The sequence below is a fragment of the Hylobates moloch genome, unplaced genomic scaffold (genome assembly GCF_009828535.3).
Source record: "Hylobates moloch isolate HMO894 unplaced genomic scaffold, HMol_V3 SCAFFOLD_8, whole genome shotgun sequence".
Lineage (NCBI taxonomy): Eukaryota > Metazoa > Chordata > Mammalia > Primates > Hylobatidae > Hylobates > Hylobates moloch.
The window spans coordinates 4,246,223-4,274,214 of NW_026652283.1; the positions used below are offsets into that span (position 1 = coordinate 4,246,223).

At 46.2% G+C, this 27,992-nt stretch overlaps 1 protein-coding gene and 1 long non-coding RNA gene across 3 annotated transcripts in view; one reads left to right on the top strand and one right to left on the bottom strand.

The window, feature by feature from the left end:
• Positions 1–243: 243 nt before the first annotated feature.
• Positions 244–27,266, bottom strand: LOC116472549 (uncharacterized). Of its 2 annotated transcripts, none has more exons than XR_009214457.1 (2): positions 27,119–27,266; positions 244–670 (listed from the first exon to the last, which is right to left on the bottom strand). It is a non-coding gene; the product is annotated as an uncharacterized LOC116472549 (long non-coding RNA). The 2 variants fall into 2 exon arrangements; XR_004249113.3 differs by lacking the exon at positions 27,119–27,266 and adding an exon at positions 3,648–3,747.
• The window catches only part of CCND2 (cyclin D2), a 28,477-nt gene continuing 26,337 nt past the window's right edge, over positions 25,853–27,992 (top strand). The window contains exon 1 of the mRNA XM_032159341.3: positions 25,853–26,337. Within this exon, the coding sequence (XP_032015232.1) occupies positions 26,143–26,337 (195 nt within the window). The 5' untranslated portion in view covers positions 25,853–26,142. The remainder of the gene's footprint in view (positions 26,338–27,992) is intronic.

A 27,992-nucleotide genomic window follows, 5' to 3' on the forward strand; every position in this document is an offset into this window, starting at 1 on the left:
TTTTCTGAACATAATAGATAAATCTCACTTTCAAGGAAATGAAACAATTTAAAATACACCAGGAAAAGAGCCAGGCACTGTGGCTCACGCTTGTGATCCCAATGAATCATGAGGCTGAGGCAGGCAGATTATTTGAGCCCAGGAGTTCAAGGCTGTAATAAGCTCTGATCATATCACGGCATTCTTGCCTGAGCAACAGAGCAAGACCCCAACTCTGAAAAATAAAAATAAATAAATAAAATATACCAGAAATGTTCTTTATTTAAAGAAGCATGGCAACAGAGTATCTGGCTAAGTGACAAATCTTTTGTGAAGGGTATACCTTCCTCCCCAGTGTATTTGTGGCTTCAGATTTGCTTAGTACCGTAAAAGGTCAATTGACCAAAACACTCAGAGTTTGCAGAAGTTCTTCCAAACTTCATTTTTACGAGTGGAATGTTAAGGAAAAAAAAGTCCTTTATGTTTCTCTTGAAATCAGGTAATTTCTCTCAAAAACAGGAGTCTACTTTGCCTTAGGAAGGCTAGAGCGAGGCATGCAGTCTTCTTGGTGATCTTCCAGGGTTCCAGCTTGCGGTGGCCACAGGGCACCAGCTCTCAGTGTCCGGAGCTAGAGAGGCAGACAGCACAGGTAGAGATCAGGAAGAGTCTGTCGGTTTTATGGTAGATTCTCCTGGAAGTGGGGGACAAAAGAAAGAGGGCCATTAATAAAAGCTTCTGATTGGCTGCCTCAGTTACAGGGCTTTCTTGCATCCTTCATTCCCAAATGGGCTTCTCACATTTCTCCTTGTTACCTTAAGGACTTGGAACATGGCTGGGCGTGGTGGATCACACCCATAATCCCAGCACTTTGGGAGGCTGAGGCGGGCGGATCACTTGGGGTCAGGAGTTCCAGACCAGCCTGGCCAACATGGTGAAACCCCGTCTCTACAAAAATACAAAAATTAGGCAGGCGTCATGGTGCATGCCTGTAATCCCAGCTACTCAGGAAGCTGAGGCAGGAGAATTGCTTGAACCCCGGAAGCAGAGGTTACTGTGAACCGAGATCATGTCACTGCACTCCAGCCTGGGCAGCAGAGCAAGACTCTGTCTCAAAAAAAAAAAAAAAAAAAAAGACATGGAACAAAGTTTCCTAATACATGGCCTGCAAATCTCTCTCTCATTTCTTCCAAAGAGCACCTGATTTTGTCTACCAAGGATTCAACATTATTTTGCCCACCAAGGATTCAACACTATTTTGCCCTGTTAAGGGCACCCTGTCTCGCTAATCATTAAAAAACCAACCTAGAAATGTCTTTGAACAGTCAGTAAAAGCCCACATTTTTTGAATCACTACCGTATACAGACACTCACCGGGAGCTACGGGAGATATAAAGGAGTAAGAAAGACTCTGACTTCTTTTTATTGAGACACAAACCAGGGACAAATCACAGATTTTGATGGCCGCAGTTCCAGTATTGTGTTTGAGTCCCAGCTCATCCCGTAGCCACCGAGCACTTAGGCCCCCGTTTCCTTCTCTGTAATATGGTGATAAAAATAATATCAACTAGGCCGGGCGCGGTGGCTCACGCTTGTAATCCCAGCACTTTGGGAGGCCGAGGCGGGCGGATCACGAGGTCAGGAGATCGAGACCACGGTGAAACCCCGTCTCTACTAAAAAATACAAAAAATTAGCCGGGCGTGGTGGCGGGCGCCTGTAGTCCCAGCTACTCGGAGAGGCTGAGGCAGGAGAATGGCGTGAACCTGGGAGGCGGAGCTTGCAGTGAGCCGAGATTGCGCCACTGCACTCCAGCCTGGGCGACAGAGCGAGACTCCGTCTCAAAAAAAAAAAAAAAAAAAAAAAAAAAAAATCAACTCATGGGGTTCTTGGGAGAATTAAATGGATAACCCCATAAAGCAGTTACAACGGGAGGCGGCACATGGTAAGTGTTCAATAAATGTTGTCTGATCATCTGAGCAATGTACTCATGCAAGAAGCCACTAACACCAGGAGATGCCATACCAGTGAGGTCACATGATACCTAATACCCAAGGCCAAACGAATAGTACAGAGGGTATATTTGCTGCAGGAGAATAGGGTGTGAGTGTTACTGGGGGCACCAAATGACTGGTTTGAGCCACAGCCCACCCAGGGATGAATGTGCAGCAGCCCGGACCTCAGCACACTTGGGCTTTCTGTCCCCCAAAAAGAACTTGGAGTCTTATGGGTGTGGGGGATGGCTGCTCAGGAAGGGATTCGCAGAGTGGAGTCACTGGCGCCAGGGGCTGAAAAATGGACAAAGGATTCCCAAAGGTTAGAGGCAGAGATAATAAAGAGGCCAGCCTAAGGGCAGCCCGTCTCCTCTTTCTAGAGGCCCCCTTGATGGTCACCTCTTCCACGGTTGAACATTATGCACTGTTGGGAACGGATTCCTCTCTCTCCCTGCAATTCCCCGGCTGCTGCTCAAGCAGAAACCAACTTTTGCTTGCCTGGCTCTTGGCAGAGCTGTTACCTACATCCCGTCTCCTACAGAGCAGCCCTTCTCAGAGCCGAGGGCGAGGTCCCATCAGCCCTTCCCTCGGGCTTTCTCCTCTCCCGAGGACCATGTTCTGCTGGCCTCCTGGAAGCCACGACTCGCCTCTGTGCACGGCCCAGCACAGGGAAGCCAACCCTCGAGGGGACTTTGAGGTCTCTCCTGGCAGGGACCCAGGCTTGTGGCTGCTGTGTAGTTGCTGTCTCCACTGCCTCCACCTTCCAGAGCTGTAGGGGACACAGCCGCCACTGGCACCCCTTCCCAGTTCATCTCAGAGACTTTATTCTCAGGACCCTAGCATTCCACTCTGGGCCATCGTGGGGGATTTCAAGTGAAAAACACAACAGAACAAAATCAGGAATATCTTCCTCGGTGAAACAGAAGCCCAGCTCTGTCACTTACTAGCTGGGTGACCTGGGGAAAATTACATGACCTTTCTGTGCTTCAGTTTCCCAATGTATTAAACAAGGATAATAGTAATTTCTATTGTGCTTGTTTGGAGGAGTGAGTGAGTTGATAAAAAGGATGCGTTTAAAACAGTGCCTTTCATAGCATTAGGGAACTATTGGCATGTTGTTCTTTTATAGTGGTTAAGGGTGCAGGGTACTGAATTAGGCAGATGGTGGAGACATCAATTAACCTCTCTGAGCTTCAGTTTCTTCATTTTCTTAAAATGAGGATAATGATAGTACCTACCCATTAGACTGTGGGAGGACCAGATGAGGTGATGCACACTAGTGGTTTTATGTGAATGATTTAGCACAGTCCTTGGCGTGTAGTAAACCAGAAAAAGGCTTACACCTTTAAAAAAGAAAGAAAGAAAGAAAAATCTTGAAAGAACAAAGGAAGGAAGGAAGGGAGAGAGAGAGAGAGAGACCAAGAGAGGGAGGAGAGGAGGGAGGGAGAAAGAAAGAAGGAGAGAAAGGGAGGGAGGGAGGAAGAGAGAAAGAAAAAGAGACAGAGAAAATAAAAGAAAGAGAGAGAGGAAGAAGGAAGGAAGGGAGGGAGGGACGAAAGAAGGAAGGAAGGAAGGAGGGAAGGAAGGAAAAAAGGAAGGAAGACAGGGAGGGAGGAAGAAAACCCTGGCTGAAAAAATAATGACCAAACTCATTAGAGATCTAAGACATGCAACCCAACCTCCAAAATGCAGCTGGCTACAACAGCGCCTCCAGTCTGCAGCCTCCTCCAGAGCGGTCTCCACGCTGGGTGATCCTCATGCCTCTTACTGTTCCTGGCCCAGCCACTGAAGTAAACAAGCGTCGGATGAACAGCATGTTTAAACATGTCTACTCGGCCCCCAGGAAAACAGGGGAGGAAGAAGAATCCTTTTAGAACGTTTCTCTACTTGTTCAACACACAGGGTTCTACCATCCAAGAGGTGGCTGTGTGGGGGTGGCACAGATGGCATGAACCAGCCACGGGACTGCTGAGGGTAGTAGTGAGTGCCCAGGCTTTGGCTTTTGAGAGACTGTGGTTCACGTCTTGATTTTGCGCATTTCTGGCTGCAGGATTTGGGCAAGTTTCTTAATCTTTCTAAGCCTCAGTTTCCCTCATCATAAAATGGAAATTGTAAAACTTACCTCATTAAGGAATGTGAGAATTAAATGAATTACTTTTAAGATACAGACAGTGTCTGGTAGAGGTAAGTGCTTCATAAATTTCGGCTGTTGTCAACCCTGGATTTCCTAAAAACCTGAAGACAGCAGGGCATTCCGTACATTAAGTTTTAGGGAAAATCTTGTACCTTCTTAATTTTTCTGGTTGTGGGGCAGGAGAAAAGGGATGTGGTCATGACCTGAGCCCCTGGAGTGCTTCTGCCCAGCATCACTGACATGTGCCCACCCTGCTTTGGGGTCATTTTGCCCCTCTGGCTGCAACTGTCATTCCCCTCACCATCAACACCCCCTCCTTCTGCAGAGACAGTGAACACTCTGGCATTGTTCCTTCCAGCCAATGGCTTCTCTCTGGCCTGTGATTGGTACCCCCCAGATTCCAGCGCAATCCAGGCATCCCAGCTATGTCAGCGTGACTCAAATTGTGTGTGCCTGACATCCACATGGCCCCGTAGAAGGCTGGCTCCAGCAAGAGGGCATTTGGAACGCTGCTGAATGTTTGATGGCTGTCAAGTTATCTTTTTGGGGTTAGGCCATTAATGTTGCATCTGATGTTTTATGGAACAAACCAAGATAAACTTCATTTTGAAATCCATGAGACATGAAGAAGATTTTTACAGATGAAGACACAACGGCAGCTAAAGTTAGGTGGGGTTTTTTCCCTTCAAAACTTTGTAGTTTTTCTTCCACATGGCTATTTCAAAGCAGAAGCAATCCCCAAAAGTGAAGCATAGAAGCTGCCAAAGTAACAGGTTCAGTGAGACCTGGAGCTGCTGGGGCACCTGGAAAGAACACGGATCTGTCTCTCCGCTTTCATCATCCCAACTAGAGTCGTCTGCTCCATTCCTAAATTCCCTACTCAACTTTCCTCACATACCCTGACGAAACATCCTTTTCTGTGCAAACCTAAATTCGTCTTGGGTGCTTTTTAGTGCATGCTCCCAGCTCTCTCTATTCTCATGCTACTTGCAAGCGACCAAGGAGCCAGTCACTCCACCCAACTCCTGGCCCTCTGGGCACACTGTGCACCTTCCGACTTTTGTTCCTGGGCTTTGTCACCTTTGTCCAGAGCACCCTTCCTTTCCACTTCTGCCCACTGTTCGTCCAAGCAAATGGTCCAAGAAGAGTCCACTCAAATAACAGGCATACTGCCAGGCAACGATACGATAAGAAAGATTAGCAGACCAAGCATCAGAACCTTTTGACCCTTGAACCCAGGACTCAAGCACACCTCCTCCAGGCAGCATTCTCAGTCATCCCCTCGACTGAACCCCTCAGTCTCCCTCTTCTTGCACTTGCTTAACCTTTAGTTGACCCCCATCTCCCTGAGTAAAAGCTATGTGTGTGTCTGCTCCCCTCCAGACTGTAAGACTGTTGAAGATGGAGACCTCAAGATGCTCATTCTCTTTCTTGGACCACTTAATTGATAGAATCAGGACTTCAAGATCTTTCTCCTTCCACTGGCACTGGAATGCATAAAGAAGCAAGTGCGACAATGCTAATGGCACATTATGTGTACAAGCAAACAACTGGTGAAGGAGGGCCCCCAAATGCCCATTAATTGTGGGAAGTCGTAAAATTCTGGCATATCCTTGCTATTGAAAAGTGTTCTGCACTTACAATGAATGAAGTAGATGTATATGTACTGGCATGGCAAGACTCCAAGAGATTATTATTCACTGAAAAAAATCAAGTCACAGAACAATATGTTTGGCATGATCCTATTTAGGTTTTTAAACTGTTATGTTCCAAAAAGAAAACCATCAAGATGTCTCTGATGTGACTGGGAAAATGATGAGTTATCTGAAAATGTTGGGAAAGTGAGAAATCATAAAAAATGAATCATACACACCATACACATTTTATTTAAAGTTAATGTACATTTATTTACCAATCTCTTTTTTTTTTTTTTTTTTTGAGACAGAGTCTCGCTCTGTTACCCAGGCTGGAGTGCAATAGTGCGATCTCGGCTCACTGCAAGCTCCGCCTCCCGGGTTCACGCCATTCTCCTGCCTCAGCCTCCCGAGTAGCTGGGACTACAGGCGCCCGCCACCACGCCCGGCTAATTTTTTTATATTTTTAGTAGAGACGGGGTTTCACCGTGGTCTCGATCTCCTGACCTCGTGATCCGCCCACCTCGGCCTCCCAAAGTGCTGGGATTACAAGTGTGAGCCACTGCGCCCAGCCAATTTACCAATCTCTTGATAGCAGTCCGAAGCTTTTTTAGTCTGGGTTTGTTGATTAGAGCTGTACACCATTTTACTGAGTATGTAAGCCATACTCAGAATGCATTGTCTAAGACTTCTAATTTCATTTTCTTTAAAGTGGGATGAGAAAAAGTTACAGATACAGTAATTTGAGTGCAGCATCCTAAATTGGGCTATTTAGAGGCTGTGTGATCTACATAAGTTAAATATCATTGTTGAGCATAAATTTCCAATCTGCAACACAGGGCATTAATAATATACCCATAGGTAACTGATAGGAAAAATGATGATCCGGTGTGTACAATCCCTGGTGCTCAATAAGGGTGAGCTAATCTATTAACTATTTTCCTTTCCTCTCATTATAGGACAGTAAAAAGACAAAGCAGCAGCAGGCCATCACCCTACCTGGGACTCTGGCCACCTCCTCTTTCTGCCTTAAAGATGCTCAAAGTCTGGGCCGGGCATGGTGATTCACGGCTGTAATCCCAGCACTTTGGGAGGCTGAGGTGGGCGGATCACCTGAAGTGAGAACTTTGAGACCAGCCTGGCCAACATGGTGAAACCCCAGTCTCTACTAAAAATACAAAAATTAGCTGGCGTGGTGGTGCATGCCTGTAGTCTTAGATACTTGGGAGGCTGAGGCAGGAGAACGCTTGAACCCGGGAGGTGGAGGTTGCAATGAGCCAAGATTGTACCATTGCAACCTAGCCTGGGCGACAGAGTGAGACTCCTTCGTCTCAAAAAAAAAAAAATGCTCAAAATCCATAGATACCGGGGGAAATTAGTATCCAATATGAAGTGTGAATGGATGAGAACCTGCTATGTGCCAGATCTGTCCTAGGTGGAATGGCAGGATACTGCTCAGTAAGTTCATTTTAGTTCATTTTTGTTCCAAAGGACATTATGATCTAATGACAAAGGTTTGATATACATGGGAAGATGATAGCAATAATAATATATAGTATCAATGAGGATATCGAGGATATTTCCAGTTACAGATGATTTAAAAAACTAACAAATTAGCTTAACTGCCAATTTATTTTTTGAAACAGGGTTTCGTATGTTGCCTAGGCTGGAGTGCAGTGGCTATTCATAGGTATGATCATAGCGCACTACACCTTCAAACTCCTGGCCTTAAGCAATCCTCCTGCCTCAGCCTCCTGAGTAGCTGGGACTACAGGTGCACGCCACCCCACCTGACTTAAAAGTATGCATTTTTTTTTTTTGGCTGGGCGCGGTGGCTCACACCTGTAATCCCAGCACTTTGGGAGGCGGAGGCGGGCAGATCACAAGGTCAGGAGATCGAGACCATCCTGGCTAACACGGTGAAACCCCGTCTCTACTAAAAAATACAAAACATTAGCTGGGCGTCGTGGCGGGCGCCTGTAGTCCCAGCTACTCAGGAGGCTGGGGCAGGAGAATGGCATGAACCCAGGAGGCGGAGCTTGCAGTGAGCCGAGATCACACCACTGCACTCCAGCCTGGGTGACAGAGCGAGACTCCGTCTCAAAAAAAAAAAAATAGTATGCATTTTTATTAATTTTTTTAGAGACAAGGTCTCACTATGTTGCCCAGGCTGGATGCAAACTCCTGAGCTCAAGTGATCCTCCCACCTCAGCCTCTTCAGTAGCTGGGACTACAGGCAACTATAGGCATGCACCACTGTGCTTGGTTCCCCAAATTTTTAATTGGCTCAAGCAACAAAACTTACAAAGGTCAGTGGGACTTCAGGAGATATCTGATCAAGCCTCTGGTTCTAGTTCCTTTGCTTTTCTCAGTTCTTTCTTACTACATGTGTCCGCTTTGTCCTCAAGCTGACTTTCCTCTAGTAAAAAAAACACTCTGGCAATTCCAATTCCAAGCTTCATACCTGAGGCCACGTCATCTGCATCCTGCAAGTCACTCTAAACTAGTCAAGTGCATGTACCCAACTCTGACTCAATCATTCTGCAAGATGGATGGGATTATGTTGATCATCTTGGGCCAATCAGGGATTACCCCAAGATCTGGTGAAGGGGTCAATTTAATGTGTGCTTCTTTCATGTGTCAGGCACTGTGCTACTTGCCTTTACATGGATTATCACATTTATCCTCGTAACAACTCTATGAAGTAAGTGCTACTAGCAGTTCCAGATTATAGTTGAAGAAACTGAGGCCCAGAGAGGTTAAGTAACTTTTCTGTGGTCGCACAGCCAATAAGTGGTAGAGCCAGGATTCATACTTTGGCCCTCTGTCTCCAGACCCCACATTCATAACCACTAGACCACAAAGTCTGCCAAGGGGTAAGTTCCAAGGTGATGCCTGATGTGCAGTGCAAACATCACTCTCTGGGTAAATTGGGAGGGAGGAGCACTTGGCCTGGCGTGATGATGACAGGTTAGGGCTTGAGCTAGGTCTTAAGCAAGGGTGGGAAAGTAAGATCAAGTGAACTTTCAGAGATGGGAATCATGTAGCAGAAATAACAAACACAGTGGGATCAGACAGACTGTCAAGTTTGCTGCTAATAGCTGAGTGAACTTTGTCAAATTATTCACTTCTCTGAGCTCATAGGTGAAATTAAGAAGCCATGAGAGTGAATCAAAGGCCCATGAGAGTGAATCAAAGGCCCATGGGAAAATCTAAAGTGAGAAGTAGGCTGAGAATATGATCCTGGAAACCCTGAACAGGACCAGTAAAAGTCAAGCCAAGTCCTATGGGCAAATGGAAAGTCCCTTGGAAGGGTAGACATACAAAGGATTCGCTACAGTGACAAGTCTAAAGAAAGTATTCTAATCTTCCTTACCATTTTCTGCCAGCCCAGGAAACAAGAAAGAGGAAGATAAAGATGAAGCCTCAGGCATTATAAGACTATACTAATAAAGATAGCTTTTTACAGTCATCCAATTCCGGAGCTGGACAGGACAACAGACAACCTGCTTACTATATAGATAAGAAAGGAGACACATTTTGAACACTTACTTGAAGAGGCATACAGGTAAAGTGCCCGGTATAGTGCCTCATAAACAGCAGGTACTCAATAGACAGTGTAAAATATTATTGGTGAATAATAAGTTATTATTTTCATAAGTGACTTATCCAAGGCCTCGGAAGTTGATTAGTGACCAAAAAAGATAAGAATCCATGTCTTTTAATGTCTAGTGCAGTTTCTTCACCACTCTGAGCTTTTTTCTCTGATGAAGAATGCCAGATACCACTGAAAGAAGGGAGAAGAAATAGCAACCTAAAGTACGAAAAACTATCAAAGAAGGAAAATGTTGGAATAAACACTGAACAAGTAGTTTGAAAACCAAGATTATGAATCTTGGTCTGCCATTGACTGGCTCAATGACTTAACCAGCTCAGGCCCCAGTTTACTCATCTAGAAAAGTAGAGATTTGAATAAGATCATCTTGGTTTCCTTCCAACTCTGAAATTCTGTGAAAGCAGGTTCCTCTCTTAACATTGCAGTAGCCTTCTTTATAAAAGATATAAATACATTCTAGGAAAAAAAAATGTATAGGGACAAGGTCACATAAAAAATTGAAAGTAAGAATAGGCATGAGAGTTGGCTTCAAATATCTGAAAAACCTTCTAGTCATATATGTGTCAGATGTATGTTGTGTGAGGCTCCAGATAACAGAAATAAGATCCAGGAGTAAAAGCAACACAGAGGCAAGTTTCTGTCTAATACAAAACAGATTTTTTCCATGGATTTTGGAGCTCTGCTATTAGGTGCATATGTGTTCATAATTGTTAGGTCTTCAGATGGACTGACCCTTTTATCATTATAAAACATTCTTTTTATCTCTAGTAACAATTTGTATCTTAAAGTCTATTTTGTCCGGTATTTGCATGGCAACTCCAGCTCTCTTTTGGTTATTATTTTCATAGTATGTATTTTTTCCATCTTTAAACTTATTTGCTTTTTAATTTAAAGTGTGTCTCTTACAGACAGCATATAGTTGGATCATATTTTCTTTATCTATTCTCTCCCTTTTGATTAGAGTGTTTAGTCCATTTACATTTAATGTAAGTATCTATCAGGTAGAATTTATGTTTGCCATTCTGCTATTTGTTTTCTATATGCATTATGTCTTTTTTGTTGTTCTGTTCCTCTGTTACTGTCTTCTTTTGTGTTAAATGTCTATTATCTAGTGTGACATGTAGCTTTTTCATTTCCTGTATTTTCAAAATTATTTTCTTACTGGGTGCTCTGGGGATTACAATTAACACTTAAATTTTAAACAATCTAGTTTGGATTAACACCAACTTAATTTCAGCACTATATAAAAACTTGACTCCAAGACAGCTTAGCTCCCTCCCCTCTCCTGTGTTATTTTTGTCATAAAATTACACCTTTATATAAGTCCATCAACACATTTAAAATTATTGCTTTATGTAGTTAGTTGTCTTTCAATCAGATAAAAACAATTACAAAAAAAGAAAACTTACATTCATATTGTCTTATATATTTACCTGTGTTGTTGCATTTACCATTGCTTTTTATGTATTTATATGGATTTGAGTTACTGTCTAGCATCCTTTCATTTAAGCCACAAGAACACCCTTTAGGGCTGGGCGCGGTGGCTCACGCCTGTAATCCCAGCACTTTGGGAGGCCGAGACGGGCAGATCACAAGGTCAGGAGATCGAGACCACAGTGAAACCCCGTCTCTACTAAAAATACAAAAAAAAAAAAAAAATTAGCCGGGCGTGGTGGCGGGCGCCTGCAGTCCCAGCTACTCGGAGAGGCTGAGGCAGGAGAATGGCGTGAACCCGGGAGGCGGAGCTTGCAGTGAGCCGAGATTGCGCTACTGCACTCCAGCCTGGGCGACAGAGCGAGACTCCGTCTCAAAAAAAAAAAAAAAAAGAACACCCTTTAGTATTTCTTGTAGGAAGGGTCTACTAGCAATGAAATCTCTGTTGTTTTAAAAAAAAATCTGGAAATGTCTTAATTGTGCCTTCATTTTTGAAGAATAATTTTGCCAGATATAGAATTATTGGTTGACTGTGTTTTTCTTTCAGTGCTTTGAACATGATAGCCCACTACTTTCTGGCTTCCATGGTTTCTGATGAGAAGTCAACTGTTTAACTTATTGAAGATTCCTTGTATTTGATGAGTTGCTTTTTGTCTTGATGTTTTCAAGTTTCCCTCTTTCTTTTGAAAGTTTGACTATGTTGTGTCTAGGTGTGACTCTCTTTGAGTTTAATCTACTTAGAGTTTGATGAGCTTCTTGTATGTGTAATGTTTTAAATAAATTTGGGATTTTTCAGCCATCATTTCTTTAAATATTCTTTCTGCACTTTTTTTCTCTCCTCCTTCTGACACTCCAATTATGTGTATGTTGGTAGGCTTGATGGTGCCCCACAGGTCTCTAAGACTCTGTTCATTTTTCTTCATTATTTTTTTTTTCTCTGTTTCTCAGACTGGATGATCTCAATTAACACAGCTTCAAGTTAGGTGATTCTTTCTTCTGCTGGTTCAAATCTGCTATTGAGCCCCTGCCTGGTGATTTTTCTTTTCTTTTCTTTTTTTTTTTTTGAGACAGAGTCTCACTCTGTAGCCCAGGCTGGAGTGCAGTGGTGCAATCTCGGCTCACTGCAACCTCCACCTCCTGGGTTCATGCCATTCTCCTGCCTCAGCCTCCCGAGTAGCTGGGACTACAAGTGCATGCTGCCATGCCCGGCTAATTTTTTGTATTTTTAGTAAAGATGGGGTTTCACTGTGTTAGCCAGGATGGTCTCGATCTCCTGACCTCGTGATCTGCCCGCCTCTGCTTCCCAAAGTGCTGGGATTACAGGTGTGAGCCACTGCACCCGGCTGTGAATTTTTTATTTTAGTTATTTTACTATTTGATTTCAGAATTTCTATTTGGTTCTTTTAAAGAATTTCTTCCTCTTTACTGACATTCTCTGTTTCTTATAATTTAATTCCTTAGAGATGGTTTCATTTAGTGCTTTGAACATATTTATATTTATAATAGCTAAAGTCTTTGTCTAGTAAGTGCAACATTTGGGCTGCCTGGGGTACAGTTTCAATTAATTGCTTTTTTCCCCTATGCATAGGCCATACTTTCCTGTTTCTTTGTGTGCCTCATAAGTTTTTATTGAAAACCAAACATTTAAAATAATACAAGGTAGCAACTCTGGAAATCAGAATCCCCCAACATCCTGCTGAACTTATTGTTGTTGTTGTTTACTTAGTGATTTTCCTGGACTAATTCTATAAAGTCTGTATTTTTGGTCGTGTGCAACCACTAAATTCTCTGTTTGATTTGCTTCCTGGTCAGCTAATGATTAGACAGAGATTTCCTTGAATGCTTTAAACCAATACATTTCCTAGCCTTTGCTGGGGGACTCTGTATGTGTTGGAGCATGCCTTCAACAATCTGGTGGGAAGCTTGAAGTTCTGTCTTCACTGTCACTTTCTACCTGCGCAGAGCCTCCAGGTCAGCTGGTTTGGTGAAAGAGTAGCACCTTCTCAGGTCTTTCTTGGGCATGTACAGAGCCATAGATACACATGTGGTTTTCTAGATTCTCAAGAATATGTTAGAGCTTTTCAAAGTCCCTTGTGGACAGCACATTCACCTGTTCTTCTTTTTCCTTTTTCTAGTCAGCCTCTTGGTAGCACCAACAGGTATCACCACCTCAGGTAGTTGAAAGATAAGTTCAAAAGTGACTTTGAAAAGGCAGAGAAATTTGAGAAGGTGAGAAAACAGATGCAAACCCACCTAGGGACGCAAAAGTCACAGGTCTGGTGAAAAGCAAGGTACCCGATCCAAAAACCCAAAGTAGGGAGCATCATTAAAGCAAAAGTAAGCAATAAGAAGTATCTAATGTCATTCATGACGTGAACCCGGGAGATGGAGCTTGCAGTGAGCCGAGATTGCGCTACTGCACTCCAGCCTGGGCGACAGAGCGAGACTCCGTCTCAAAAAAAAAAAAAAAAAAAAAAATCAGTTCCCTTTATAAACTTAAATACCATCGTAATATCTGTGAAATTATGAGTTTAAGTGTTACTTTTTTCCTAATACTCATTAGAATAAACCTCAAATTACTAAAATGCAAAATGCATGCTCCTCCATATACCTCCTCTGATATGATTTGGCGGTGTCTCCACTCAAGTCTTATCTTGAATTCTAATACCCATAATCCCTACGTGTCAAGGGAGGGGCCCAGTGGGAGGTGATTGGATCATGGGGGCAGTTTCCTCAATGCTGTTCTCATGATAGTGAGTGAGTTCTCGTGAGACCTGATGGTTTTATAAGTGTCTGGCATTTCCCTTGCTTGCATTTCTCTCTCCTGCTGCCATGGGAAGAAGGTCCTTGATTCCCCTTTGCCTTCCACCATGATTGTAAGTTTCCTGAGGCCTCCTCAGCCATATGGAACTGTGAGTCAATTAAATCTCTTTTCTTTATAAATTACCTAGTCTCGGATATGTCTTTATAGCAGTGCAAAAATGAACTAATATATCCTTCCTCACTTTGGGAAACATTGGATTGGGTGCCTAAGGTTCTTTGCACTTCTGGGATTCTGTGGATGAGTTTTCCCTGTGCCTTCTACTCAAGTTGGAAGGTTACCTCTTAGTACCTGTCAGTGAGGATGTAGTAATCTGGAGTTCAGAATAGACTGGTTTGAGATTACAGCATGTTGGCCACAGTCATTGAGTGACTGATCCATGGTGAAATGAAAAAGTAAAACCCCCCCAGAGCTGAGATCTGGTACCGAAATTCCCATACCTTCACATAATATGTGACATACATTAATCATTCCACAGACTCCTAGAGGTAAATTGGTTCTGAAAGAACACAATAGACTTTAATTACTGCTAAAGTTTAAAAAACCCACTTAGCTTTGTTTCAGTGCTTACTATGCCAGGGCACTGTATTAAACATACTATAAACATTTACTCATTACAATCACTCTGCTTGGTAGGTATTATTATTCCAGTTTTACAGATGAGGAAACCAAGGCTAAGAGCAAATAAATGACTATTCAGTCCCCTCATAACATCCTAATGAGTTGCCATAGGCACTTTACCTGATTCCTGAAGTCAACCCTACTGTGTAGGGATGGCTTGCAGAGGAAGCTCATTATACAAACAAATCTGTCTTCTCTTTTGAGACAGAGTCTCGCTCTGTTGCCCAGGCTGGAGTGCAGTGGCGTGTTCTCAGCTCACTGCAACCTTTGCCTCCCAGTTCAAGTGATTCTCCTGCCTCAGCCTCCCAAGCAGCTGGGACTACAGGCATGTGCCACCACGCCCAACTAATTTTTGTTTTTTTTTTTAGTAGAGACGGGGTTTCACCATGTTGGCCAGGCTAGTCTCGAATTCCTGACCTCAAGTGATTTGTTCACCTCGGCCTCCCAAAGTGCTGGGACTGCAGGTGTGAGCCACCACGCTGTGCCCAAAAATCTGTCTTCTAATGTTTAATCAGTGACACTAGTTTTATTCGTTGGGGCCACAGAACACAGATGAGGTAAAATGATCCCTTATTTAGTTCACCCGATTTACAGATGAGAAAATGGAGTGCAACTTGGGGTTTCATTAATGAGATCAGCTTCCAGAGGAAGAGATAACTATTTTATCTTTCCTCTCTAGACCAGTATCCCCAGTGGTACTGGGAGAGGCTTGCTCCAGGAGCCTGGGGTGGAGAATGCAAAGATGGCAGGCACGCCCTATTGTATTCTTCTGTAACTGCCTTGATGGGCCGCAGGTTTCTGAAGTTGCTCCAAATTGCTCTCTCTCATTAGCCACACATTAAGAAGGACACAGCACTTTAAGATGGATTATCAGTGAACTAGTCAGGATCCACAGGAGGGCAGCCTGCTGGTGGTCTAATGTCCAGTTGAACAGCTAAAGAGAAAGGGTAATTCAGTCTAAGGGACAGAAGATGAAGAGATGGCGTTTTCAAGTATCTGAGCAGCTGTCAGTATAAATGAGGGAGATGGCTTGTTCTGCCTCGTTTCAGTGGCTGGAGACAGCACTTAAGGGTAAAAATTGCCAGGAGGTAGGAAGTTTGGGCCCCTAACTAGCTGTGTGACCTTTAGTAAATCATTTAACTGAATAGGTACTGCCATGATAGATGGGAGTATGACCTCGGAGACCCATGAAGTTTCCTTATAATCCTAAATTGCTGTGATCTCGATCAAGTCTTGCCCCAAGTTACACAGCTTGTGGCAGAATGGGGACTAGACCACACCTCTCCTAACCCCAAATCCAGCACTCTCTCCATGCCGTATACCATACGTTTTAAACATTATGTAGAACATTGTTTAAAAACTGTCTCAGATATAATTCTTTATTAATTACTATGAGTTTCTCTGTTGTAGTAGCCACACCTTAAAAAGGCAACGTGTCTACAAACATACCATTTTGTAAAGCAAATAATTTGCATCTAAGTGGACTTCACTGGAGTGCATGTAACCTCAATAAATGATGTTTCTCCCATGTTCAAAGCAATGAAAAGTGGGGGAGAAAAGTGGGATACAGCAGAAATCTTTCCTTACTTGTTTCTGGTTATCAAGACTTGCCAGGAAACAAAAGGGGATGTCTTGTCCAAAGATTGCAACTCCGCAAAATTTGCTTAATTCCCTTTTCACTAAAGGAGCAACCTGATGCTCCATGAGTTCTGGGTGGCTCAGAACGAGCTTTGTTTAAAGAGGCTCACCAGGTCCATGGACTGTCACCTAAAGAAGGATCTGCAGGTCAGAGTCCATTCCAAACTGTGTCTATATGTGCTCTGATGGGGGCTCTGTTTGAGTTGTAGGAATAAGCTTTAGGTTAGTTTAAGCTTTAGGTTAAACTAACCTGCTAGGATTTCCTTAAGCACCCTGGAGCAGTGTTATATTCCATATATTCTTATGCTCTATATATTTTTGAAGACTGCCATTCTATTAACTTAGAACAAGGAAAACAGCATCTTTCCTCAGCTGACAACATGTACCAAGTGCCCATCTATATGAGGAACTAAATGTTAAAAGTGCCAACTCTTATTAGATTAATTCTCCCAGATACCTGGGGAGTGAGAACATACCTAAACCCACAATTTAAGAATCCTTGTTTAAAACATAAAATATATAATAAATTGATTCCGATTTTGATTATGATAATAAAGTCACTGGAATTTTAGAGATTTTGAGCGGAAAGGGAACTTAATGATCATTTACTATAGCCAGTTAATTTTGTAGCTGAGAAAACTCAGTCTTGGAAACACATAATCTATCCCCAAGGTCACAGTGCTGGTTAGTGGCAGAGTAGGAGCAAGAAAGAGGGTAGAGTCGGCCCTCTCTATCCATGGGTTCCGTATCCATGGATACACCCAACCACGGATCAAAAATATTCAGAGAAAAAAACACGGTAAAAAAATAACAAATACAACAATCAGAAGTAATACAAATAAAAGCACAGCATAACCGCTTCCAAAGCATTTACATTATATTAGGTACTGTAAGCAATCTAGTGATAATTTAAAGTGTATGGGAGGAGTGTGTAGGCTATATGCAAATATTACACCATTTTATATCAGGGATTTTTACATCCTGGATTTTGGTGGTGGGGTGGGAGTCTTTGAACCAATATCCCCACGGACACTGAGGGATGGCTGTATTCTGACTTCTAGGCTAGAGCTGTTTCACCAACATGATGCTAATAAAAAGGACAGTATTTTCTGCATGAATTCTAGGAGACAGTCAAGCTAATAATCAGAGGTCTATATTCTGCTCTTAATGTCTGGGTGTCCCAGGACAAGAAAATGAGCTATTGTGACCTTAAATTCCCTAGCCAAAGGAGTGAAACACTAATCAATGCCCTGTCAGATACAGGGAGGGCTCGTTCAGACGAGAAACAGATGCTGTGGGAAATATAGCTACTCAAAGAAAGGAATGCTCTCAGTATGATGGACCAAGGAAACGGCTCTATCTTTGGCTACTTTAAAGGGACTGAGTCCCAAATATGTGACAAGTGAATCAGACATCCAACCAACTTGTTCCCATAGATTATAAACAAATTAAGAACATAATTTAGGAACATAATTCTTAAAATCACTATGCAATCCAAGTAATAGTTACTTGACTAGACTGAGTTTTAAAGAGAAGATAAATTTCCACCTCCCTGGTTTAAGGTGTGTTGTATAAGGTGGATAAAATAGCATATCATTCTATGCCTTTTGTTCTATGATTTTATTATTTTTTAAGAACATGTACTTATCCGGGATATTGTTTCCCATGCTTAATCACTAGACAACGTGCTTCCCAGGGACAGGGACTGTATGATTCAACCCTCCTTCCTGTCTACCTTCCAAAACATTGTCTATGTCCACGATATCCCCAATGCCTAGCATGGTGTTTGGTACGTGGTAAGGACTCAATTTTAATCAAATAAATGGATGGATAAATTGCAAACCCCAAAGGCATTCTCCAAAGCACAAAAATCTCAGCATATTTAACTCTTCCATTAAAACCACTTAAATTCTACCTTACAGATTGGAATCATACCCCTGACATGTTCTGATGTATCTCTGCACAGACCTGTGATGTTATCAGTTTAACACATATGTGATCTCTCAGCATGAATAACCTTAATGAATACTATATAGAGTTTCAGTCGCAAACTTCCAGACACAGAAGGCGTATTCTATGACTGGCCAAAATGGCGTGAGGTCCTGCAGTCCATTCCCCTGGCTCCAAGCAAGACTGCATCTAATCTATGGTTGAGAACGATGCTTTCCTGAATGGGAAAGGTTTCCGCTAAATGAAACATACAGTCTGCCTAGGTAAAGTCTTATGTGTCTAAATGGAAGGTCAGACTTTGATTTCTTGAGGTAAGTATGGTTTTCATCCCAAGTGTAGCAAATTTCACTGGCGTTCCATTACCGACTTACTTAAATCATTTGCTAGATGACATAAAATTGCTGGTAATTACACTACAAAGAGTGATTATATGAACTTTTCTTGTACAAAAGCAAGTAAATTTGAGCCTTATTCAATATTTTGTTAGGGAAATTTTAAATTAAATATGCCATTTTATTTAAAAAGAGAAACATTAGAAGAATATATATTCAGAAGAAAATGGGGGTAGAAGAGGTTGCAAGTCACTAGTTTACTGGAACTACACAATGGGGATCATGTGCTGCTACTTGATACAACTAAATTTCCTGAGTTTAAATGATTTTAGTGAGACCCCCACACAAAATGGCCTGCACAGCCCTAATCCATAATCTAGGCTCGCCTCTCTCAAAATATTTTTTTAAAATAATGGTTCACGATCCTGAAATAATTGGTGGCCATGGGATGCCAGATGTGAGACATTTCATCTGAAACCTTATGTGAACTAACCCAAACCATTTGCTTCAGAATATCTTCCTTGACACCAGGAAAGAGTTTGGGTCCTGGGTTTGCATTTGCCTGATGGACTGACTGGCTGCTCTCAAAAACGGAAACATATGTGGGCACGATGAAGGAAAGGCTTTGGAAATTACACAAAGGAATTTTCTTTTCCTTTTTAATCCTGTCTTTTTTTTTTTTTGCTTCCTCTAGGCAATAGGTATATTAAACGTTGGTGACTTTTTATTTTCGAAAGCACAAAATTAAATGTTTTTTGTGTTATTTCTCAGAACAATAACCTAACTTTGGCATCCATACTTTTTTTTTTACAATTTGATGACAATGTTTAAAGAAATAAAGTGAACATCCCCCCTAACACACTCATCGAAAGAATAAGGAAGATAATTTTTATTATTATCATCATCATAATTACTATTATTACCAGTGAAGCTTGAAGGAACTCACCTCTATACATCACAAAGAAATAATTATTTGGTTTACAACTGATGAGACCACAATGAAAGTATGATTTGGGATAGCTAAGAGCAAAAATAAATTTGAATTTTTTTGCTCTAATTTCACCTTCCACATAAACCCCCTTTGCTCTGGATTTGTGCTTTTTGAGTTGTTTCCATCATGCATAGGTGCAGACTTTGTTTGAAGTTCTTGTAAGAGCAGATGCCCTTATTTAAGGCTGAGCAAAGAGGAAATGCATTCCTTATAGGCATCTACATCCAACTAGCTTGGATTGTCTAGCAAAGTTATACGAACTACATATTTTCAGGTCAATTCTAAAATAGAACATATCTCTCCAGAGGTATACATTTTGAAGATTATAAAACTTTAAAATCAACCTGTTTCACATTTCAAAACTCATTCCTTTTAATGCCAACAAAAGAACAAGAAAATGATTTTAGAAAAATTTTAAATCTGCCTCCTGAAATTTGCCACAAGGAAAACAAACCAAAAAAAGCCTCAAGAAGAGAACTATTTCTCTGTTTTTTTTATTAATTTGTTTTTTAAAGTTTGGTAAATATGAATTTAGCATGTTATGGAATTATGTTATAAACTGTACTAATAGATGCTAGTAATTCTTAAGTTTAAAGATTGAAAATTAAAATATGAAATATTTATTAGAAATACTTTATATTGCTTCAGTTGGCTGTAACTGATACACAGCTGAATAAAACCATGAAATCGAAAGAATATTTAATCACATTGGGAAAGTGGACATTTTTAAGAGGAATGAATGTTTGAATTTGGACAAAATTAAAGTGTTTAGAAAACAAATAAAAGTGACTATTGTTCAAAAAAAAATTCTGGTGAGGATAGTCTTGACATTTTACAAAAAATTCACATCTCTAAAGTGCTTAACTTAACCTCCACTACTTAACTGTCTGAAATGAAGCTGAAGCAAAATTTAAAGGACATTTTGCTTTTTTAGTTTTTAAACACTTCCTTTGGCTCCTTCCTTTTCTTTTAATAATTTATCCTATTTTTTCTACCTTTATGCAGACAAACCAAGTGTCCATCAAATCAGGCACCAAAAAGCAAGCACTCTTAAATACAGTTCACTCAGGCTAATCATGACAGTAATTACTGACATTTTTATTAATTATAGCTCATTTTTTCCCCCAGAAGAAACAAAACCAAGTCTCTTGGGTCAGACCAGCAATCACAAAACGAAAAAGAAATAAATAATAAGTTAAAAATAGAGGGAATGTGTTAAAAAGAAGGAAAAAGTACTGCTCATAACCAAACTGTGTCACCTTAAAAAAGAAACAGTTCCACACTTAATATCTGATTCAGACAGAAAGCTTCTCTCCTACTTTTGAAACAAATAATTCCACTTCAAATCCACATTTTCAGAGAAGCTCCTAGCTTTCTGCATCTGATTCCTACAACAGCCCCTTTACCTCAAAGAGGTAAAAGTCAGTTCACAGTATTTCTCTCCCAAACATCCCCACTGAAGCTCCTTGTAAATTTCAACATAAACTCAGAACTGTCACCGTGGGTTTAGAAAATAATGACACATTTCAGCTATAACCCCCCAGATTGAAAGATTAAAAGGACTTTGCCCAAATTTAGGGGAAATGAAGGTGCGTGGGCTCACTCTGCAGATGCAGTTTTCAGCCCTTGCAGTTTAGAAGATTCTGCACGAGCACGGATGCCACGAGGGTATCCAGCGAGTGGGAAGGGAGTCGCCCTACACATTTCCACATCGATTTGTAAAACTGTTTTGAAAAGGGTATTTCTAGATCCATTTGTTGCAAGTGCAGCAAGATTCATCCGATACCGCTCACAATGCATGCACGGGATATCTTACATGTAATAGCCATCGTATTAACCAACCCAGCTGATACTGAGATGGTGAATGGGGCGGGGGAGCAGGGAGGAATATGTCGCGCATGAAAAACTCCGGGTGTAAAAGTCAATGCAGAACTCACTCCCCGAGAAGCCGAAAAAGACATTCACGACTCTCTTAAGTGGAGAGAGGATAGAAAGCCAAGTGGCGGGGGTCGCGAGCAGTGATCGCGATTTCAGTCTGATCTCAGTACCCAGCGGAACAGGACCACAACCTAAAGAAAGGAGCTTTTTCCGGAGCAAAGAGCGGCCCCGATTTCAAAGTAGAAAAAATAAACTGCTTGGGGGTGGAAGATGGCGGGGGGCGGGGAGGGAGGCGGGTCGCGGCGCTGGCTCCCGGGTCCGCGGCACGGCCTCCTCTGCCGCGCTGCCCAGGGCCCGGACCCTGCCCGGCGCGGCGCCCACCGCGAGGGTGCCAGACCCGCCGCGCCGCCGCCGCGCTCTCCCAGCCGCGGCCCCCTCCCCCGCCGCTTCCTCTCGCTCTCCCAGCCCCTTCCCCCACGTGTGGATGACGTCAAAATTCCGCGAAAAAGCCGCGTGGTGGCTCCCCGAGCGGAGGCGCGATTCCACCGCCCAGCGGCCCCCTCCCGGGGGCGCCTGGAGGGGGAGAAGGGCGGAGGCGGCCGGTTCCTTCTCCTCCAGGGAGGCAGGGCCCCCCGACGCCGACCGCCGGAAGCCCCCCGCCCCAAAGCTTATTGGAAAATTCACTTTTGTAAAGCAAATGTATTTCCAGAGCTATTTTCGGCCGCGTGAGGCGTGTCCTAAGCTGAATCAGACAGGAAGAGGGGGAAGCTCGGGTCTTTTAATTTTTTTTTTTTCCTAAGGGAGGGGAGTGAGATGCTAGGTGGGTGACAGACGGCAGGCGCTCGCCTTCTTAACTCACGCCTGTCGCATCTGCCGCCTCAGTAATCCAGCCCCGTCCAAGCCGAAATTCGCCGAAGAGAGTGCGGATGCACAGGCCGGGCGGACTCTGCCCCCCTCCAGAACGCAGCGGCCCAGCGCCCCAGCGCCCCGACGGGCGCGGCTGCGACCAGAGGGTCCCGGAAGCGAGTTCACACCTGCAATCGCACTGCCCGTCCCCACCCACCGTCCTCCCCCGTGCTCTCCGCTTCCCGACGTTTCCCTCTTCTCCTTGTCCGCATTTTTCTACTTTGCCTGTACTCCCTCCTTCCTCCTGAGGTGCCTCCTATGTGTCCCCTCGGATTCATGTGTCCCCTCGCATTTTGCCAGTCGGGTTTTCGGTTTTGATTGACCATCCATCCCTCCGCGGAGAAACACAAACACAGCTTCACTCTTTGGGATAGCCGAGGGGAAGGCAGTGGCTCCCATTTCTGAGCCTGAACTCAGTCACTCTCCGCTCCCCACCTGGCCTAGGCGCCCCTGCGCGAAGAAGGTGGGACTCGAACTCGCGCTGCTCCCGGGCCTGGAGCCGACCGCGGAATCACCTGGCTGGCAGGCATCCGCCAGGTGAGCTTGGGAGTATGTGTGCTTAGTGCTGCAGGCTCCTGCAGAAATGTGCCTATGAACACCCAACACCCTGCTGCACCCTCCACCTCCAGGCTTTGTACACTTTCCAACCGAAACTCCAAAACGCTAGCGTCGAGGGTGGGGAGCCGGCCGGAAAAGGAATAAAAGTCCCATAAAACTGGCATTCGCCAAAGTTCATCACCAGTCCTACACGGGATATATATATGTATTTTTTTTTTCCGTGAAGGGTGAAAAGGAGATAAGGAAGAACCAACATTCTACCCCGCCTCGCCGCCCCCCACCCCCGCGCCACGGTGATCAATTTGGACTTCCAAGCCAGAGCACAGGCTCTTGCGCTTTTTCTTGAAACCTAAGTCTACACTGAAAGAAAATGTGCACTTTTGCCTAGAAGGCAACATGCCTTTTCCCGCGTGCTAGGTGGAGTGCATTTTAACAAGAAATTAGGGTTTTAACACATGGCTGGAGTGGCGACCAAAAGGGAGAACTCAGTTTCCAGTCCAAGCCTCCTAGAGACATTCCTGCCAACCTCCGCACCCTCTCACGCCCCACCCCACGTGTGAGAGTCTGCAAAATCACCGGGGATTGGATTCGATGGCGAGCTTCACGCTCGGGAACAGTCAGTAATCGGAAGGGGAAGTGGACAGGGGAACGTCAAGAGGCGAGCCTGCCACGCGGGAAGCGCCCGAACTTGCGGGTCTCCATGAATGCAGAGGGCGCCGGGAAGGGGGGGCATCCGGCCGCGACCCTCTCTGCCCCTCCCATTCGCTGCCCCCCTCCCCGCTGGAATTTCTCTGTAAAGCAAGACGGAGTAGGGGGAGGGGGAGAGGGAAGGGGCGAGAGGGCCCTCGGCTCCCTCCCGAGACGTGAGGACTCGCCACCCAGGCATTCTCCTCGGGGTGGGCTAGGCCCCGGGACGACCACCCGCTTCTTCCTCGCCCCCCCTGCCCCCACTTCGGGAGACCCAGCGCTCTGGATGCCTTTCCCCGGGGAAGGGAGGGTGTGCGGAGTGGGGGTGGAAGAGACCTAGCTCGCAGAGCTATCAAGTGATGTCCAGAGGCTGGGACCCCGGCGGCCTCTGTCCTTGCCTGTCGGGTTAGATTTATACTTTAAAAATACCTCCCGCGCTCCCTCCTTCTCTCCCCTCTCCCCACTGCAACTTTCTCTGATCCGCTCAAAGGTGGCTTAGGTGAAATTGGAGTAATTCCCTTATGGGGGTCTTAAAATGTAAGTGAATGTAGTTATCCGGGGTGACTCAAAAGCTTAAGTCGGGAAGCCCAGCGTGACTAAAATCAATAGGCGATTGTTCGGGACCGACTGCGTGCGGGTGTACACGGTATTCGGCCCGGGTGTCATCCGCGGCGCTGGACTGTTTCATTTTGAGTTTGCAACTTGGGTTTTTCAGCGAGCTTTTTTTCTTCCTGAAAGCTAATGGCTTCCACAGCAATTAGACATTTTCCTCGCCCGCCCCTCCCCTCCCCTTTCTTTACACATAGGAGATGGGATACTCATTCCCGCTGCTATTGATAAGGTCGGAAGCGGCCGGGCCTCTCCCCAGCTTTCGCCCGCCCCAGCGCCCGCTCTCCCTCCGCCCTCCCTTGGCTTCCTTTTGATGTAGTGGGGAACGCGTCCTACTAAAAAAAAAAAAAAAAAAAAAAAAAAAAAAAAGAATCACCCGGCCGGAAACAAACCAGCGGCAGGAAGGGCCCCCCCCAAGTTGGTAGGCAAATAGAGGGAGGGGAGACGGCGCCCCAAACTCTTACTCACCCTTTTAAAGCGATATCCCCTCCTTTCCCCCCCCCACCCCTTCCGCCCCACCCTCTTTTAAAGAGGCTGGCTCCGGGGCCTGAGTTAATCGCTTGCACCTCTAGTTTATTCGCTCCCCTCCTCCGCCTTGCAGGGAACCTAGTGTGCGGCTCACCCAGCCCGCGCCCCACCCCGCCTTGCTGGCTCTCCGCGCCCCTGCCCGGGCCCCCTCTCTCGGTGAGGGAGGTACTCGGTCGGCCTCGGTGTGCCCAGAGAGCTCGAGCCACGCCATGCCCGCTGCACGTGCCAGCTTGGCCAGCACATCAGGGCGCTGGTCTCTCCCCTTCCTCCTGGAGTGAAATACACCAAAGGGCAGGGTGGGGGTGGGGGTGGGGGGGTGACAGGAGGAAGGGGGTGAAGAAACGCCACCAGATCATATCTCCTGTAAAGACAGCCTTGACTCAAGCATGCGTTAGAGCACGTGTCAGGGCCGACCGTGCTGGCGGCGACTTCACCGCAGTCGGCTCCCAGGGAGAAAGCCTGGCGAGTGAGGCGCGAAACCGGAGGGGTCGGCGAGGATGCGGGCGAAGGACCGAGGGTGGAGGCCTCATGCCTCCGGGGAAAGGAAGGGGTGGTGGTGTTTGTGCAGGGGGAGCGATGGGGAGCCAGACCTAATCCCTCACTCGCCCCCTCCCCCTCCCCCTCCCGGGCCATTTCCTAGAAAGCTGTATCGGTGTGGCCACGCTCAGCGCAGACACCTCGGGCGGCTTGTCAACAGATGCAGGGGCGAGGAAGCGGGTTTTTCCTGCGTGGCCGCTGGCCGCGGAGGAACCGCTGGGAGCCCTGCCCCCGGCCTGCGGCGGCCCTAGACGCTGCACCGCGTCGCCCCACGGCGCCCGAAGAGCCCCCAGAAACACGATGGTTTCTGCTCGAGGATCACATTCTATCCCTCCAGAGAAGCATCCCCCTTCCTTCCTAACACCCACCCCTCCCTCCCTTTTCTTCCTCTGCACACACTCTGCAGGGGGGCAGAAGGGACGTTGTTCTGGTCCCTTTAATCGGGGCTTTTGAAACAGCTTCGAAGTTATCAGGATCACAAACTTCAAGGACATGACCTTTATCTCCGGGTATGCGAGGTTGCTATTTTCTAAAATAACCCCCTCCCTTATTTTTCACTTAAGCGATCTATTTCTATTTCTAAATTGTCTGAGGTCACCCCATCTTCAAATCTACCCTACATTCCTGGATCTTAAATACAAGGGCAGGAGGATTAGGATCCGTTTTGAAGAAGCCAAAGTTGAAGGGTCGTATTTTGGCGTCCTACACCTACAGAATGAGTGAAATTAGAGGGCAGAAATAGGAATCGGTAGTTTTTTGTGGGTTGCCCTGTCCGGGGCCCCTGGCATGCAGGGCTGGATGGAGGGAGAGGGGTGGGGGGTGGCGGGGGACCGCGTTTGAAGTTAGGTCGGGCCAGCTGCTGTTCTCCTTAATAACGAGAGGGGAAAAGGAGGGAGGGAGGGAGAGATTGAAAGGAGGAGGGGAGGACCGGGAGGGGAGGGAAGGGGAGGAGGAACCAGAGCGGGGAGCGCGGGGAGAGGGAGGAGAGCTAACTGCCCAGCCAGCTTGCGTCACCGCCTCAGAGCGGAGAAGAGCGAGCAGGGGAGAGCGAGACCAGTTTGAAGGGGAGGACCGGTGCGAGTGAGGCAGCCCCGAGGCTCTGCTCGCCCACCACCCAGTCCTCGCCTCTCTTCTGCTCCACCTTCTCTCTCTGCCCTCACCTCTCCCCCGAAAACCCCCTATTTAGCCAAAGGAAGGAGGTAAGGGGAACACTTTCCCCTCCCCTTCCAAAAAACAAAACCAGAAAAACACTTTTCCAGACCGGAGAAAGCAGGAGAGAAGAGGGGTCGCCGGGCTCGCCATGGAGCTGCTGTGCTGCGAGGTGGACCCGGTCCGCAGGGCCGTGCGGGACCGCAACCTGCTCCAAGACGACCGCGTCCTGCAGAACCTGCTCACCATCGAGGAGCGCTACCTTCCGCAGTGCTCTTACTTCAAGTGCGTGCAGAAAGACATCCAACCCTACATGCGCAGAATGGTGGCCACCTGGATGCTGGAGGTAGGTCGGGGGGCGGCGCTCGCTAGGAGCTAGGACCCCTCCGGATTCTCGGGTCCCCGGCTGGAGCCCTAAACCTGGGAGAGGGCAGTCCCCGCGCCGGCTCCCAGCTCCTGTGCGGGAGGTTACCGCGCGCCATTGGGCGAGACGCGTGGCTTCATTTCTGTTCCTCTCCAGATAAACTGGGGAGGGAGAGGGGGGAGGAAAATCTGGGAGAAGCGAGGCTGTCCCGGGCGGGGGTGGGGGAGCATCCCGCGCGCGTGTGCCTGCATGTATGTGGCTGCCTCTTCTTCCCACCCGCCTCGCGACCTGTCTTTTGCGAAGCCGCCGCGGCTGCTTGCGCTGCGGCCAGGAAGGGAGCCGGGGCCTGAAATAGGGACCCCGAGCAGAAAGGCAGCCCCCGCAAAAGGCCAGAGCAAATTCGTCTTGGCCTCAGGTCCCCGCATGTGGTCGCGACTCCGCGCTGGCACTTCAGGGGGGAGGTGGAGGGAGAAGGAGAGAAACAGGGAATTCAGGAGCCCCGGAAGTCCCATTGAAGAAACGTGTGTTTCAGGGGAACCCAAAAGAACCACTTCTTGCCCCTCACTCCAAGTCTTTGCCCAGCGAGCCGTGTGCCCACGTATGCACAGCTCTGGACCTGCCGTGGTTTCGCCATGTTGCTTTGCAAACTCCCTTTGGAAAGGCTGGGAAACGTCGCCCGCTTACCCTCGCACCCCATTAGCCCGGCCACCCCACTTTTAATCGTGCCCTCTCCCCCACCCCCCACCTCACGAAGATTACTTACAGTTTGGTTTTCCAGCTTCCTCGGTGCGGAGATTTGGGTGGGGTAAGAAGGGGGGAGGGGGTGTGTGTAGGGGGGATAGCGGGTCACCCCTAAAGGAGAGGTTGGAGCCCCCCGTGCCTCTTTCCAGGGCTCCCTGCTCCCGTCTTTCCCTTAGCTCGTCACCACGTTCCCTAGTTTCTGTCCTTGTGGGCCGCAGCCGGACACTCCCGCCGCGGCGCTCACCCCTTCAAGTTTCCTCCCGGGATCCAAAGCCCCAGGGGTCGGAATCCAGACCTTTCTGGCACCCGAAACCTCTGTGTCGGGAAGCCTGGCTCCTCTTTGGGGTTTTCACGCCAAAAGGGCTTTTCTAGGATATTTCCTCGATTTTTAATTATTTTTTGAAACCATCCCCCCCCGCTCCGACTCCAGCTGCCGAGGCTGCGGCGCTCTTCCTCCTCTCCTCCCTCCCCCTCTCTTCCCCACCTCTCCCCACCCGCCCCCCCAATAGCGGCCCCTGGGCCGCAGGGACCCCCCCAGACATTTTTTCCAATTGTCGGGAATGATAGAGGAGGATCTGGGGATCCGGATGAGACCAAGAAGTGGACCCCCGGAGCCTCCAGAATATTTTTATTGATTTTTTGAAAAGATGACGAAATCCAAAAAAGAGTGAGTGAGTTAGAGTGCGCGAAGGAGTAGCCAAAGGGAGCGTCGCGGAGCTGCCGCGGCTGCTGCGCACTTCTCCGACTCCCCGTTTTGGAGCTGTAGTTCACCCCCTTTTATAGGCTCCCTGGGAATACCAAAGCACTGATGGGCTATTCTGATTCACCCCAGTTTCCTCATCTTTGTTCTTTATTCTTATCACGCATTCTACTCCCCTCCCCCTCCCCACAAAAAA